The sequence below is a fragment of the Periophthalmus magnuspinnatus genome, chromosome 1, assembly GCF_009829125.3.
Source record: "Periophthalmus magnuspinnatus isolate fPerMag1 chromosome 1, fPerMag1.2.pri, whole genome shotgun sequence".
NCBI lineage: Eukaryota > Metazoa > Chordata > Actinopteri > Gobiiformes > Gobiidae > Periophthalmus > Periophthalmus magnuspinnatus.
In genome coordinates this window covers 21,227,984-21,245,814 of record NC_047126.1, presented here as the reverse complement: position 1 = coordinate 21,245,814, position 17,831 = coordinate 21,227,984, and the positions used below count along the sequence as shown (strand labels likewise).

General features: G+C 42.4%; 1 protein-coding gene across 2 annotated transcripts in view; it reads right to left on the bottom strand.

The window, feature by feature from the left end:
- glra3 (glycine receptor, alpha 3) overlaps positions 1-17,831 on the bottom strand; it is a 46,929-nt gene that overhangs the window by 4,868 nt on the left and 24,230 nt on the right. For both annotated transcript variants that reach the window (XM_055229284.1, XM_055229299.1), the window contains exons 4-8: positions 12,600-12,823; positions 11,810-11,892; positions 9,957-10,094; positions 6,934-7,148; positions 3,762-3,911 (exon numbers count right to left, since the gene is read on the bottom strand). In XM_055229284.1, coding sequence (XP_055085259.1) covers positions 3,762-3,911; positions 6,934-7,148; positions 9,957-10,094; positions 11,810-11,892; positions 12,600-12,823 — 810 coding nt within the window. The remainder of the gene's footprint in view (positions 1-3,761; positions 3,912-6,933; positions 7,149-9,956; positions 10,095-11,809; positions 11,893-12,599; positions 12,824-17,831) is intronic.

Below are 17,831 nucleotides of genomic sequence, written 5' to 3'. Positions count from 1 at the left end.
GACTTCTGTGCTAGTCACAGCTTGTCCATAACAAACACCATGTTCGAGCACAAGGGTGTCCATCGGTGCACATGGCACCAGGACACTCTAGGTCGGAGGTCGATGATCGACTTTGTTGTCGTGTCATCTGACCTTCGACCACGTGTCTTGGACACTCGGGTGAAGAGAGGGGCTGAGCTGTCAACTGATCACCACCTGGTGGTGAGTTGGATCCGCTGGCGGAGGAGGAAGCCGGACAGACCTGGCAGGCCCAAGCGCATTGTGAGGGTCTGCTGGGAACGTCTGGCGGAGCCCTCTGTCAGGGGGGTCTTCAACTCCCACCTCCGGGAGAGCTTCTCCCTGATCCCGGGGGAGGTTGGAGACATGGACTCCGAGTGGGCCATGTTCTCCACCTCTATTGCCGATGCGGCTGCTCGTAGCTGTGGTCGTAAGGTCTGTGGTGCTTGTCGCGGCGGCAATCCCCGAACCCGGTGGTGGACACCGGAAGTAAGGGATGCCGTCAAGCTGAAGAAGGAGTCCTATCGAGCCTTGTTGGCTCGTGGGACTCCTGAGGCAGCTGATGAGTACAGGCGGGCCAAGCGTGCCGCGGCTCGGGCAGTCGCAGAGGCAAAAACTCGGGGTTGGGAGGAGTTCGGGGAGGCCATGGAGGAGGACTATCGGACGGCCTCAAAGAGATTCTGGCAAACCGTCCGACGCCTCAGGAGGGGAAAGCAGTGCTTCACCAACACTGTTTACAGTGCGGGTGGAGAGCTGCTGACTTCGACTGGGGATGTTGTCGGGCGGTGGAAGGAATACTTTGAGGATCTCCTCAATCCCACTGTCACGTCTTCCGAGGAGGAAGCAGAAACTGGGGACCCAGAGGCGGACTCGTCCATCACCCTGGCTGAAGTCAATGAGGTGGTTGGCAAGCTCCTCGGTGGCAAGGCTCCGGGGGTGGACGAGATCCGTCCTGAGTACCTCAAGTCTCTGGATGTTGTGGGACTGTCTTGGCTGACACGTCTCTGCAACATCGCGTGGCGGTCGGGGACAGTACCTGTGGAATGGCAGACCGGGGTGGTGGTCCCTCTGTATAAGAAGGGGGACCGGAGGGTGTGTTCCAATTACAGGGGAATCACACTCCTCAGCCTTCCCGGTAAGGTCTATTCCAGGGTACTGGAGAGGAGAATCCGACCGATAGTCGAACCTCGGATTCAGGAGGAGCAGTGTGGTTTTCGTCCTGGTCGTGGAACACTGGACCAGCTCTATACTCTTCATCGGGTCCTCGAGGGTTCATGGGAGTTTGCCCAACCAGTCCACATGTGTTTTGTGGATTTGGAGAAGGCATTCGACCGTGTCCCTCGTGGTGTCCTTTGGGGGGTGCTCTGGGAGTATGGGGTCCGGGGCTCTTTGCTAAGGGCTGTCCGGTCCCTGTATGACCGGAGCAGGAGCTGTGTTCGCATTGCCGGCAGTAAGTCAGACCTGTTCCCGGTGCATGTTGGACTCCACCAGGGCTGCCCTTTGTCACCGGTTCTGTTCATTATATTTATGGACAGAATTTCTAGGCGCAGCCAGGGGCCGGAGGGGGTCTGGTTTGGGAACCACAGGATTTCATCTCTGCTGTTTGCAGATGATGTTGTCCTGATGGCTTCTTCGAGCCAGGACCTGCAGCAGGCACTGGGGCGGTTTGCAGCCGAGTGTGAAGCGGCTGGGATGAGAATCAGCTCCTCCAAATCCGAGGCCATGGTTCTCGACCGGAAAAAGGTGGTTTGCTCTCTCCGGGTGGGTGGTGAGTCTCTGCCCCAAGTGGAGGAGTTCAAGTATCTCGGGGTCTTGTTCACGAGTGAGGGAAGGATGGAGCAGGAGATTGACAGGCGGATCGGTGCAGCGTCTGCAGTGATGCGGTCGCTGTATCGGTCCGTTGTGGTAAAGAAGGAGCTGAGCCTGAAGGCGAAGCTCTCGATTTACCGGTCAATCTACGTTCCTACCCTCACCTATGGTCATGAGCTTTGGGTAATGACCGAAAGGACAAGATCGCGGATACAAGCGGCTGAAATGGGCTTCCTCCACAGAGTGGCCGGGCGCACCCTTAGGGATAGGGTGAGGAGCTCGGTCACACGGGAGGAGCTCGGAGTAGAGCCGCTGCTCCTACACGTTGAGAGGAACCAGCTGAGGTGGCTCGGGCATCTGCTCAGGATGCCTCCTGGACGCCTCCCTAGGGAGGTGTTCTGGGCATGTCCCACCGGGAGGAGGCCCCGGGGAAGACCCAGGACACGCTGGAGGGACTATGTCTCTCGGCTGGCCTGGGAACGCCTTGGGGTCCCACCGGAGGAGCTGGAGGACGTGTCCGGGGTGAGGGAAGTCTGGGAGTCCCTGCTTAGACTGCTGCCCCCGCGACCCGGCCCCGGATAAGCGGAAGAAAATGGATGGATGGATGGATGGATGTATTGTGAGATTCAAATGACTTACTAAAATCTTTAATAAATAATTATATTAAATAAATAAGGTCCTGACCCAAAGGTTTGAGTTAAGATGTGTCACATGTCACTGAGCTCACAGCTGATTGGTCCATATTGTGTTTTCAAACTCTTAACCAGATCTTACCCAGGTCCAATGTAGAGGGGCATACAATGAAACGAGATAGGTGGCTAAGCTGGGTTAGTCAAGCTCAAACCCTAGATTTCCTGTGTCACAAAGGCGGCTCACTTTTCAGCACGGTAAGATCACTCTAGCAACCGAGGCTACAGAGTTAACCTGGTCCGGAGCAGGTTAAGAGCCCGGCTTAGGAATTAGATCACATATGTCTCTCTTTTAACATGTCTTTGTGCACATATATGTATACAATGCACATATATTTCTGCATTGTAGTTTGAGTGGTTGGGCAGTAGTTATACACTGCAATAAACCTGCTCACTTGTATCATGAGCAGATAGGGAGTTTAACTCACTGAGGCTCAAAAGCACAGCATTTGCCAGAGGGGGCGCTCTGACACACAGCTCTTCAGTCTTTTACAAGATCGCTTTCTTTGGTCCTCAGAGAAAAAGTCCATCTCCAAATTCACAAGTTTATATCCCATTGTTGTGCAGCACAGATCACTACTCAATATACACTGTGTTTATAATGAGTAGCAATCTTTCTTTTTCCAAAATATTTACAGGCTACACATCATTAAAATGCAATTGGTGAAAAGTATGAAGAAGTAGAAGAAAATAAAACTGGCTAGATATGGATCGATTTCACAGAAATCTACTTTGTTTGGTTTGAACAGCTTTTGTACTTCAATATTTTGTAATCAGCTGTTCAGCAGATGGCCCGTTCTCTGAGTAAAACTGGTCAAATGATGTGGCACATGCACCTTTTTCCCTGTGAGACTGAAGCTCAAACTTTGGCTTTATAAATTCTCTGGCTAACCGGCTTTGTGACATTTGTTATCTCTGAGCTGAGGATCGGGCTTTGAGAAGCCAGCTCACTGAATTAAAGTCTGGCTATGTCCAACCAGCTTTGTAGTACCCCTCAGGGCAGCCATGTGGAGTCTGTTACTGTTACACACTGAACTAAACCAAACCTTTTTTCAGTGACAGAAAACTTTTGCTCAAAGTTTGCTCAAACTAATACTGAAGTTGCCACAAACTTAAACTAAACTGACCTCTAGCAACTGGCCTCAGTTCATTTTAAACATAACATTTTGAAACATTTGTGACTTTCTAATTCTGACCATTCTACTTAATCTACCTGTTTGCCTGATTCGGAGATTTTGTAATAATGTATAAAGTCTTTGTCCATACCTTGGTCTTGGGCTTGTAATGGCGTCTGAATCGCAGTAGTTCTTTGTGTTGTCTCGATACAAAATTCACTGCAGCATATTCAAGCAGAGCAGAGAAGACGAACAAGAGGCAAACTGCCATCCAGATGTCTATGGCCTTCACATATGACACCTGCAATGAGAGACAAAGGTTAGACCTGGTTTAGACATGGTTTAGACATGGTTTAGACATGGTTTAGACCTGGATTAGACCGGGATTTGTCCTGACATAGACCTGAGATTGACTGTTTAGACCTGTCCATCCAGATGTTTATAGCGTTCACACATGATCATTTACAGAGGAGACAAAGGGGTTAGACCTGGTTAAGACCTGGTTTAAACCTGGGGTAGACCTGTCTTAGGCCCAGTGCAGACGTGGTTTAGACTGGGTTTATATCTGATTTAGACCTGGGTTTGACCTGGGATAGAGCTGGTTTAAACCTCGGATAGAACAACTTGTCCTCTGCATTTGACCCATACTTCAATGCTACTGAGGCAACTTGTCAGGAGCAGTGGGTGCCACAGCATCTCGCATGGGACCCTTCTCCGTGATCTTATTTCTAGCTTTGGTCAGGAGGACTATCTTAGCTAGAGGATTTTACCTGTGGTGCATGTTTTGGGTTGATGGGAGAAACTGGAGTGCTCAGAATCCATTAAAATTCGGCACAAAATTTCCAGGGCGCTCAGGAATCAAACCTAAAACCTCACAGTGAGCCACTGTGCCACCCCACGTCCTTGGCTTGGACTGGTTTAGTCCAGTTTTGTACTTGATTAGATTAGTTCTGATTATAGTAGTAAACAGTAAATACTTCAAATATGACTCAGGAGTTATTGGAGCATTTTTGAATTTTGGCCCTGCAAAGTCATTCTTGATCTAACTCCATATGAAATGCCCAACAACTTCAGGGGATTTCACTTTCCCTCCTTTTCTCCCCCTCTCTTAAACCCTTCTCTCTCCACTCTTTACCTTATCTCCTACCTCCTCCTCTCTTCCTATCCTCCTCTCATCCTCTCTCCCTTCTTTCCTCTTCTCTTTTCGCTGCATTTGGTGAATCCTAAAAATAGACTGTAGCTGTGATGATCTGGGCCTGTTTTGATAATGTTTGTCATTTTGTATTTTCAGGGCTGTGAGCAATGTTGTAATGTCTGTTCTTTTTTACGACAAATTGTTAATCTGTTTTAGTGTTCTGTAGCAATTTAGTCTCAGTCAAGATTGAGTCATCTCTTTTCATTAAAGGAGACATAATATGCAAAATTGACTTTGAAGAGCTTTTAACCGTTATAATTGTTTCCCCTTCTCATTTACCCACTCAAAGTTGTATTTAGAGTGATTCATGCATGTTTGAGTCATCTTTCTCCTTTGTTTCTCCTAGATTCAAGACCCAACATAAGCCGACTGTTTTGCACTTACTTTGTTCTCCATTATATTTTTTCTTAATCGGTGATACACACAGGATTTAGCAATATTGGACAGTCATTATGGCTCAAATGAAAAAAAAAATCTGCTGCTTGTTCCCATGAACTTTACCATCACAACTGAACCTGGGTTGTCAGTGCCTTATCCTGCAGATAGAGGACACATTTTTCTCATTCTCAGTATATGGACAGCCCATGCCTCACATGAAACCTAAGAACTTCCAAAATTCCCTCACTGAGCTGCAAAGGCTGCACTAGCACTGATTAATGATTGGCTGCAGGTTCTTAGGTTTAGGTCATGAGGATTCAGATCAGAGAGTCATATTACGTTGAAACCAACTGATTCTTCTGATTGGACAACAGTCTTGACAACCAAAACACCAAATTATAACAGAAATGAAAGATACATCAAGTCAGATGTTTTTGTAACTAAGAATAAATATTTTTAAATATTCCTTATTCTCAGTGTGGAGCCAGTCCCAGCTGCTGACCTCTTCAGCTCTCTGGCCTCTGCTCCAGAGCGAGGCTACATCCCCAAGTGCAAAACTGTGTCTGAACAGAAGGAACGCCTAACCTGAACAGACACGGAGGAGAGCAGAGGAGAGGAAAGGAGTGGGAGAAAGGAGAGGGAAAGGAAGGGGGGGGGAAGTGGAGGCAAGTATGAGGGAGAGAGGGAAGAGAGGAGTAAAAAGAGAGATGAAAGGGGAAGGAAGGGGAGGAATAGGAAGAGAAGGAACGGAGATGTGGAAGAAAGAGGAAGGGAGGGGGAGGAGAGAGAGGAGGAAACGTATAGAGGAGAGGTAGAAGCAGGAGGTGCGTGGTGTGCGAGCAGAGGATAGAGTGATAATAATGTTATGTAATGCAGTGTTACATGTAGGATAGACACTCATGCATACAAGATAACAGAGCCACACGTGTGACCCTAACAATCAACATGATTTTCTGATGAAGAGGAAAAAGAGAGGGGGGTAAAAAAGAAAGACAGAAAAAGAGAAAGAGTGAAGGGGAGAGGGAGAGAGAGAAACAGAGAGAGAGGGGTATTAAAAGAAAAGGGATGAGAGCTTTATTGGACGCTTAGACAGGCTTTACTAAACAGGCTTTACCCTGTCATTATTCATTCACTCAGTGGTGGTACGTTACTACTGTAGCCACAGCTTCCCTGGGGCAGACTGACAAAAGAGAGACTGGCATTCTGGCAGCTCCTGGTATTGCCACTGATCAGACAAGATCAGGTATTCCCCAAATGGTTTAGGTTTAACCCTGAAATTTGCACAATAGGTCAAATCCTCCAGTTACAATTCAGACGAAGGCAAATTCAAGACCTGGATCCAGGAATTATTCTAACATCTCCAACTGCCCCTGACAGGAACATCCAGCAACTGTATTTATAGACATGTACATGTAATTGCGTATACTCTTAGCATGTAAGAGATAGATACATAAGCGATAGATAGATTTCAGTCATATAAGTTACTGAGCACTGTAAAAGTATCAATCATGTTACTCAAGCTCCATCCTAAAAATACAGATTATGGTTATCTTAATTCAGCTTTAAACTGTTAAATTACTCATGTTTTGCAATTTGAGTTGTATTTTCCATGTATACTTTATACAATTTAGTCATGTAACTGTACTTTCACTAGAGTACACCTTTTCAATACCTTTTGGACGATTATCACAAATGACAAAGAAAAGTGACAAATAAACATTTAACTGGTGCTGCAGTTGCCGTGTGTTACCTTGGGCAATGAAGTTCGCGACCCGGAGCTCTGTGTCGTCATGGTGAGCACCGTGGTGATGCCAAGAGCCACACGAGCCGGAGCAGCATCCATGTTGATCCAGAAGGAGACCCAGGAGAGGATCACAATGAGAAGAGAAGGAATGTACATCTGGATGAGGTAATATCCCATCTGACGCTCCAGGTGGAAGCGCACCTCGATACAGGTGAATTTACCTGAGGAACACAGAATGTTAGACACTAGGCCAGTCAAAAATCTATACCCAGATACTAACTGATACTAAAACAGTGAAAATAGATACTCATTTAAACTTATTTATACCAAAAAGAAAAAAAAGTCATCACTATTGGACCTTTCCTGAATTTTAGAATCTACCAGTCAAGAGTTTGGACACATTTTAATTTTTTCTTTATTTCTATAACTATTTACATTGTAGAGTATCACTGAAGGCATCAAAACTATGAATAGATACATATGGAATATAGTAAACAAAAATAGGATCAAAACAACTCAAACTTGTCTCAGATTTTTTTATTTTTAGAGAGCCACCCTTTGCTTTGATCCGCTCTGCTTTGCTTTTACACTCTTGTTGTTTCTTGACCCTGACACCTGTGAAGTGAATTTCAGGAGACTTCATCATGACGCTCACTAACAGAAGGTCAAGGGTTTGCAGCACTATTGACAAAACAAAGGGTGGCTACTTTGAGTAATTTAAATTTAAAACATAAAAAATATATATTTTTTGTTGAGTTATGTACCAATATTTTTCTTCATACTGTGCTTCATAAATTTGATGTCTTCTCTATGTATCTAAAGCGTATTAAGTGATCAACTTAAAACCTGAATGAGACAGTGTGTCCAAACCATTGACTGTATATCAGCACTGGTGTAAGAATATAAAGAACTATTATTATTTAGGGTTGGAAATTACAATTTATTGTCTAAAGAAGAGTGAGAAAGACAGAAGTTTTGTAACATGATAACACTAAATACAGCTCTTTCATATAGATGTTTTTTTGTTGATTCAAAAACATAAGTTCACTTCAGCAAGTTCACTACAGAAACTGGATACATTGTGAGCTGGCATTGTTAAGTAGGGCTAAACAATTGAGGTAAATAAAAAAATCAAAATGCAATTTTTCAAGAGGAATCTGGCTGCCGACCTCCACCCAGAGGACCCAACCTGCTGTTCCTAAAAGTAAACAAACAGTGGCCATGCCAAAAGGCTGCCAAAGTCTGCAACTGTTTCTTCAATGCAACGTTACAAAAGTTTACATAGTTTTACACTAAATCAAGCCCAAACTGTTTTCTTATCCTAAACTATTCTAGACTTGTTCCTAATTTTAACCAGACACAAGGCCTACAGCAACACACACGGACAAACGACATAATATGCCTGTTATGTTATTTGTATTTGCGCCACTTTAGGCTACATGTTGACAGATAAATATGTGTTATCTTTGTGACATTTTAAACTGCTAATTTCTCTATGCAAGCAGAAAGGAGCAGAGACAACACACACGTAATTAACAAAAGTAAACTTCTAATGTAATGTAATGGAGGTTAAGTGTACAATCTTTGAAATGCTAATAAGTGCAAAAAAAATGGAATGAGCTTTATCGTCTTAAATAACATTTAATAAAAAACTAAGGCAACAACTAACAAAAAGTGTATTTGAATTGCTGGTAGAGGCCTGTGGGGTAGGGTCCTCTGGGTGGAGGTCTGCCATTCATTTTACATTTACATTTGATTGGGATATCAAAAATTATGGTTAAAATATTTTGTGCATCTAATTTTGTATGCGTGCCAATATTTACAAGACTATCACAAAAATAGTAATACAAATAATATGTGTTCTGTGTGGCCTTATATCTGTGTAATTCCTCAGCCATCCAGGTATGTTCAGTGGTTTTATACTTGCTCTAATCTTATCTCCCTTGCTCCTCTCTTTCTTTCGTTTTCTATCATGTTTCTCTCCAGTCCACTTTTCCTCTCCCAGTCTTAACTTTCTTAATAGTTACTTTTTTCAGGGAGGGACCAGAGCCCTCAACTTCTTTATCTTTCCCTTTGTCTTTATCTTTCTTCCTCTCTTTCTTCTTCTCCTCCCTCCATCCTCTCTCTGGAACTTGTTTTATCTCGCTCTCTCCTGTGCTTTATCTCCCTCTCTCCTGCACCTGTTTCTCCCTCTTTGTTTCCAGCAGCTAAACTGTGACAGATGAAAAGTGGCAGTGGCTCCGACCTGTTCAGTGTTTGTTATTTTTGTTATTTTGCCTTTAGCTGTTTGAATAAAAAGTATGTGTGCAGCCGTGAAACTAAACAGCAACAGATATAACAACAGTTTCAAGTATTTTGTACCTGTATTGTAGTACCTTCTGCAGTATAAATAATTGTGTTATAGTGTTTGGTGTAATATACCTGTATTGTAGAACTTTCTTTAGTAGACTCTTACCTGTCATGTAGTGTTTAATACAGTATAAATACCTGTGTTTAGTGCAGTGTATTATAGTGCTTGGTGCAGTATACTTACTTGTATAATAGCACTTGTGTATTAGTACCTGTATTGTAGGAATCTCACCTGTAGTGCAGTGTTTGATGCAGTAAACCTATATTGCTGTATTTTTATTGTAGTACCTGTATTGTAGTATGCAGTATTGTGGCACTTTCTGCAGTACTCTTAGCCCATTGGCCCATGATCAGCCCATTGAGCCGAGCTCAGGGGCTCATATTTCTAGGTTAACCTTTATTTCTAGGTTAACCATCTGATGGCTGTGCAGCCTGCCGACCATCTTCTCCCATGCGAGTGAGTGCAAGGAGTGTGGTCTCCTTTTTTTTAAGACAACTGGATTATGAGCTGAGGTTATATTCTGTAAATAGGTCAAAATTGACATAAAATACAATCTTTTTGAAAGCTGTAGGTGCCCTGTCAGATGAGCAGTTTTGGTTTATATTATATTGCTATGGGAAAAATGCTTTCTGAGTTTTTTGGCCCTATCCAGTTATTTTAATAGATCCATGATTCTCACCTGTATTGTAGTGCTTAGTGCAGTAGCGCAGGTCGGACTCATCTTTCAGGATGAATTGGGGCAAAGTGAGTCCTTCTGCCACCTGCACAGGACCGTTCTCCTGCCACTCGAAGATCAGGTCATTCATTGTGTACCCAACTGAACAACACCGAAAAAAACGGTTACAATAAGTTTTGATAACATCACAAAATCCTATACTCTGTATTAATGAGGAGCAATTTAAACACATTGAGCAGTGTTAGTCTAACACTGAGCTGGAGGACAGGTCAGAAGTCTATGGTAGAAGATGGTCAGATTGCAGATTTGCTGACCTGGTTTATCATTATTATCTTTGTAAATACTGTGGTTGCACACTCATAGAACCAAGGTTATGTTAAGTAACCTAAGTTTTTACGTTCCATTTGGAGTTGTGCTTTGTTTACTTAAGATGAGACACAAATATACCAGAAGAGAACATAAAATCCAGGGCTTTTGTCATTTTAGGAAGTGGTTCTTAAAGTGGGGCTTAAGTTGGGGATCATAAGATTATTTCAAGATAAAATTTTCAAAGCATAACACTGAATTTATGAATTCATTTATTTATTTAAAATACTCAAACAAATACAAGTAAACCTAATTTTAGAAAAGGAAGCTCAGTTATAAGCTGTATGTGTGTGCCTCATACTTCCTGTGCATGTATATCATCTAATCTCTGGTGTGGACAAACATGGCTGATCTTTGCACACCAACGGTCACTAATGGAAAAACTACCCATCATCCATCTGTGCCCCCCCCCCACCCCCCTCACACTCACACACACACACACCCGCACAGACATGCACACACACGCACACACACACAATATGCCATATGCTTCATTGCAGTCCGTGACAGCCAAACTTACTCGTGCATGATAAAAAATGCTATAAAAACATTGGCATTTATGCAATATTAAGTGATTCACATTAGGAACTACAAGCATGAGAAGAGCAATATTCCACTTATGAACACTGGCACTATCTCACAATGATAAAGATAGTATTTAAGGACAAGAAGGAGTGTGAACTAATGTTTATAATGCGTGTGTTTTCAGTCCAAAACATAGATACAAAAATCTGCAAAATGCAAAACATAACTTAGTAGTTTATTAAGTCAGAAAACATATTTTCAATAAAACTATAGTTGGCTTGTGGTCCTTATAGATACCACATTGATGAGCCCCAAGTGAGCTTTCAAACTTGTGTTTATTTATTTGGAAACTCTATGGGAAAAATGAATGGGAATATTACTTCTGGTACCTTTGCATGGTCACCATAATACATTCATGTATTATATCTAAATTTAGCATTCTTCAATTATAATGCCTTTAGTGGTGTTATTTGTTGTTACATAACACTAGAGTTGACATAACATTAAACTCCCTTTGCTAAATAGCATTCTAAAGTGTGTCGCGTGTAGTTTTCCTCTGGGTGATCAAAGTATAGAAACATATAACACTGCAATTATAATGAATTATGAACCAGGACAGGAGGAGGAGGAGAGGCTAAGTGGTGCTAACTTATTCATTCAAATATAAAAGTGATACAGCGGATTCTCAGAAGTGGACTCGGTTTCCTCTGCAAAATAAATGATGTTTCCCAAAGTCTGCCTTTAATTATACAGTGCTTTGTTGAAAGTTGGCAGCCATGTATAGCTTTGTGTGCCTGTTGGGAATATGAAATAAAGATTGGGATGTGGTGAAAAGGTTAACATGTTGTAGTTGTAGCATGCAAATAGATTCAGTAGTAATAGTGTCAGTGACAGAAGTATTAGTAGTTAAAGTTGTATTTTTATTATTAGGATCCCAATTAGCTGAATTATATGTTGGTACTCACAGCTCTCCAGTTGCATGATACAGGTCTGAACATCCATAGGAAAGTTTTTAAGATCCATGGGGCAGGATAATGTGAGAGTTAGCCTATAAGACAAAACACAGGGTGCAAAATTATACCACAAAATACTTACATTTTAATTTAAAGCCACAGAAACTTTTTAGCCAAAAAACTAAAATAAAAGCATGTTTATATTGCAATAGATTGAATTTTCATGAAAATATAAAAAGCAATTTTGAGTCTGGAAAAAGTCTGTGTCAGATTAATCCATTACTTAAAATGCCTATATTATTCTACGTTTTGATCTATAATGTTGTTTGCTCATCACAAATATACCTGCACTTGTGTTTCACTCACATATGTTTAACACACAGATCCTGCATATATAGGCTGTGTTCTTCTCTCAGACTCAAACCACCTGATATCATTTTTATAGGTGATCCTTTGGGTTTTTCAACTCCATACATATTTCAGCTCTGGAATACCCAAATTTGAAGCTACAGCTATTGTTTTTTTGGGGGGGTTTTTTACGCAACAACGTAAGGTTATTATATCGTGTTGTAGAGTAACGTAGTTTGACTGAGGCTAAATATAGCAGTGAACTTAAACTACCACCGAAACCAAGGTGGAACAGAGCATTTTGAGCTTTGGAGAGGTAGACAGCCTAATAATAACACAGGATTACTCAAGCGTGTGAATGAAACAAAACACAACGGCAGGTATGTTTATGAGAAGGTAACAGCATAATATAATGCGTAATATAGGGCCTTTAAAAATCATATTCCTATCCCACCTGATGGAGTACAGCACATTTCCGTTCTTAAAGATCCGCAGCAGTTTATTGTCTGTAGTGACCTCGTGGAAGTGCGCCCCCTTCTCGTTGGCAAAGAACAGATCAGGTTTCCAGATGGAGTCCAACATGGAGGGGTCCAGGTCCAGGGAGTCGTCTGGGTACTCGCTGTAAGCCAAGCGAGGGTCGTTCCACTGTTGCCTCAGGAAGATGTTCACCCGGTAGTCCTGGAAGAGGAAGACACAATGGGGGAGAAATTAAATACATTTATATTAACTTTACTTTTGGGTCTAGCTTTATAAAAAAAAAACCCCATCAGTGTGAAGAGTAGAAAAAGAGATTCAGAAACCTGTGGTATGTGTGTTGCGACTCTTACACCATCTTGCAGGACATCACAACATCCTAGAATCCCTGTCCATGGGTTTCAGATGATGAAAATAGCACTGTTGCTATAGTGATTAACAATGCATGTAAGAGGAAGCTGAAACCCATGAATAGTTTAAAACTGAGTTCAAGGGCAGGTCAGAATTTGATGGGGGGAATTTACTGTTTAACTGTCAGATTACAGATTTGTTGACCTGGTTTATGGTTAATATCTCTGTAATTACTGGACTTATCCACATGAAACAAAAACTGGCACAAAACTCAATCTATCCTTGTTCCACAGAAATGATTTAAAATGAAAGAATCATTTTCACAATAGCCAAAACTAGGTGAGAATGGGTCTGAACAGCTGATGATACAGATATACAGGACATAACCAAGACTAAACCAGAACCAAACCACGGCTAAACTAGTGCAAACCAGGAACAATCCACGAGAGGTCCAAGGTCCAAGCCAGACTTAAGCATCTGACCCCTACAGATGCCTCACAAAAACTGGACTAAAGAAGGTCTAAACAAGGATTAAACCACAAGTAAACCAAGACTCAAACAAAACAACCCATAAGAGTTTCCCCACACAAGGACAGAATAGGGGAAGGGTGTTGTCACTCTCACTTCACAGCAACAAGGTTGTGGGTTTGATTCCCAGGTCGCCCAGGCCTTTGTGTTTGCGTGTTCTCCCTGGGTCTGGATGGGTTTCCCCCAGGCACTCCAGTTTCCCCTATCAACCCAAAACATAAACAACAAGAAAAACCCTTCAGCTAACTAGCTCAAGATCTGGAGATGGGTTCACAGGTCCTGCACAAGAACTCAACCAAGACTAAAGTCCCTCTGATAGATCCTGACCACTGTGCACTGTAAACATCCCATTAGAGTTTTAGTGAATACTTTGACCTAGTTTCGTCTTGTTGCTATAGTCGCACACCATAAGGACAGTTCATTTAAAGCACATAACCACACAGGGCGGGACTGAATAATTCCTGATGTTTCAGTGTCAATAATTCACTTGAGTTTCATAGCCTGTCAGTCATCATTCCACAATAAAAGTCCTCTGCAGCAGTACAGGCGTTAACAAATCACAACTGGTTATAATGGGCAGAGTAAATGAATGAATATGATGCAATTATTTTCAAGTCAGTTTTAAAATATGTCTGTGTAATCCCTCAGTTGTCCAGGTATGATCCAAAGTATAAGAAAAATTCAGTTCTTTCAATTGGACAGTGAACAGTTTTTTGAGTGAAGACATTTCGCTGCTCATTCAAGCAGCTTCTTCAGTTCTGAAGTGAAGATGCAGCCCCAGAGAAAACCCAGGTTAGAGGGACTGTGCCTGTCGGCTGGCCTGGGAACACCCTGGGATGCTCCTGGAAGATCTGGAGGAAATATGTGTGGAAAGGGAACTCTGGGCATTCTTGCTCATACTGCTGCCTCTGTGACCCTTCCATGGATAAAACAGAAGAAAAGTGATGGAATGGATAGATGGAACTTAGTAATGCCATACAGCGGAACATTCTAAACAAGCAATAACATGACCATGGAAACAAGCAGGTGACAGACCCTCCACCCTGAAAGTACTATACTGAGAAACACTACCAAATCACTACTTCTAACACAATGCAAAACAATTCAGCAATGTTTTCTGTAGCTTGGGCAACTTTCCTAAATTTAACCTGGTAACAAAGATTGGGTCTGGCATTTCCACAAAAACTCAGACCAATGGGCGACATATTTGGGACCTCTGTGCGTTTGGTGATTGTCATCAATGGAGCATGAAAAACAAAGGGAACACTTTAAGTACTAGCAGGGGGGAAAAAAACAGGTCTGTGTGTTTATATCTGGAAACGTAAGCATCAGACATCGGACAAATGCCCAGAATCCAGTGCAGGGTTTTGTATATGTGCATGTTATTCTGCACTTCTGCCTGAGTACACAGCCTGAAGAGTGCGTGCGGTGAACCAAATGAGACCAAACAGGAGGTATAAAAAGGAGAGAAAGGGGAGGGAAAGAGTGACAGAGAGAGAGAGAGAGAGAAAGAGAAGGGGGGGGGGGGGGGAAACCCTGACAATTTAGGAGACTTTGAAGTAGTTGAGTAGGAGATTTTCTGACACCAAGGCTTAATTAATGTGTGCAGTTCTCCAGCAGATTTATGGACTAAACCCGGACTAAACCAAGACTAAACTAGGGCTAAAATAGAGCTTAATTAGGACTAAATCAGGACTAATCCATGTCTAAACCAGGGTGACCTAGCCAACAACATTAATTCTCATGAATTTTGTGAGTTCTCATGAGAATCACAGCAGCTGATGTGACCCAGGCTACCAGTGGTTCGGAGACTGGACCAATCATGCACCAAATCTGCTCTAAATCAGGACCAAACCAAGACAAAAAAAACAGCTAGTAATGTCGGATTACACAGCTCCAAATTGGTTCAGGTTATGAAAGACTTCATATATAACAATGAACAAATCAAGTGCAGTCATAAAAAATAATCAGATCGCATTTCTGCAGGACTGACCAATTACACTGAGCACACGACACACCCTAACCTCATTAAAACCGATAATCCAATGTCCCATTCATTTATAAAGCCGCATTACCATTCACTCACCATTTCAGCATCAGTGTCCCTCCTTTGGTCTGACTCTGCTCTGTGTGCCTCTGATGTAATACAGTTATGATTGCTGAGTGCATTTCCTTATTGTTTACTGAAGTGGAAACGTAACAAATGTAAGATATGTCCCTGACTGTACCATGACTCACTGCATACATACGCATTCATATTCACAACATATACTCCTATTATTAGTGACTACAGTCTAATCTGTCTCAAACTATCAAATATACAGCTCTGTCCTCATATGACACTGAATAACATGGGACTGTAAGGCTGTGTTTACAGTTGTCTGCTATGAGCCCTGTTAAGTCCTGGTCTAGTCCAGGTTTTGTGCTGAGTTCTAGACTGAGTGCTCTTTAAACTGCTTTCACATTTGTCCTGGCTTGGTCTTGGTTTAGTCATGATCTAGTCCAAGTTTAGTCCAGGTTTAGTCCAGGATTAGTCCAGGTTTAGTCCAGGTTTAGTCTAGGTTTAGTCCAGGATTAGTCCAGGATTAGTCCAGGTTTAGTCCAGGTTTAGTCCAGGTTTAGTCCAGGTTTAGTCCAGGTTTATTTCCAGTTTAGTTTAGTTAATTTTGCTGTGATCATATTATATAGCTTATTGTATAGATCAATCATTCCTCAGTCACACTAACACATTTATTCTCTCTCCACCCCTCTTTCCCTCCATCTCTCTAATCTTTCTCCTTATCCACTCTCTCTACCCCTCCTCTTCCCCATTTCCCTCTCCTTTCCTTCTCACCCCTCTCTCCTCTTTCTCTCTGCCTCTTATCTCTCTCTTCTCCCATTCTCCCTCCATCTCTCTTTTTGTCCCTCCCTCTCCTCTCTCCCCCCTCCCTGTCTCCTTTCCCTCTCTCGATCTCTCTTCTTCCATCCCCACTCTCCTTTCTTTTTCTCTCTCACTGTGCAGACTGATACAAACAGAGCCGATTAGAACAGATGAACAAATGAAAGTCCGTTTTAAGAGGAGTAAATCTGTTTAACTTGCTCCGCTCTGAGCTGCACCTAACACTTTTGTTTTCAGAGCTTAACTCAAATAAGGGCCATCCAGGTCACTGTTTTAACACAGCCCCTTTTATCCTGGTTTATGGAAAAGATTGTGACGGGCTCTGGCATCCAGTAAAATAGACTCCCAACAGACAGAATCTGGAGGGCTGTGGCAGCTCTGTTGGTACCACTGCACTGCATGGCATGTGGTCTAAGCTCCTCTCATTACTTTGCATTATTCTGAATACTTGCAGCTACTGCACTGGAGCTGCATTGTGTGCAGTCTGACCCCAAGGTTACAAGGGTGAAAACAAAAATTACAGACGACTGAGAAACAGCAGAGATTTCTGCAGAATCAACATCAAAGCACTAAATTTTACATTTATAGATTTCATGGTGAATGGTATGAATGTCTCTGCATTCAAGAGACACATCTACAGCAACTGTGACTGGAACGTCCCCAAACTGAACAGTTGTCTGATCAACACACCCCTGCATTTGAAGGGAAACGAGTAGTGAAATTTAAGTCTTGGTGTAGTCCTGGTGTAGTGCTGGTTTAGTCCTTGTTTAGTCCTGGTTTAATCCTGGTTTAGTGCTGGTTTAGTCCTGGTTTAGTCCTGGTTTAATCCTGGTTTAGTCCTGGTTTAGTCCCAATGTAGTCCCAGTATAGTCCGAGTATAGTCATTGTTTAGTCATAGTACATATGGGACTATGCATTAGGTGGATTACGTCACTACGTCAGCCTGAGAAAACTGCAGCAGATGGAGAGGAGACAAAGGACTAATCCAGGACTGACACATGGCCCTAAGGAAACCAAAGCTAAAGCTCACATATGATACTAACTGACATGTGACACTATACTGGCTATCACAGGGTTCACCATGATGTTATTTTTTACTTCAAAAGTATTTAAATGTACTTCTTTGTTGTTGTTTTTTTTGTTGTTTTTTTACACATTTGAAAAACATTTTAACAGTTAGATTAATTGGGTTTTATGTGATAGTTCTGCACTTGTTTTTTTTTTATGGAATTGGACTGGATTTAAACACATGTTATTGCACAGGACGAAGAAAGGAATGTTGAAATATACCTTTGGTGTTTCTGTCATTCTGAGAGGTGCCAGTTGGAGCGTAGGGGGCAGCGTAGGGGCGGTTGTGTGTGTGAGCTGCAGTTATTATCTGTCAGAGCGAGTCTTCGTCTCAGCTCCAAATATGCTATTCCTGTGTAATAGGAATCTGTCTAATCGCATCTGTGT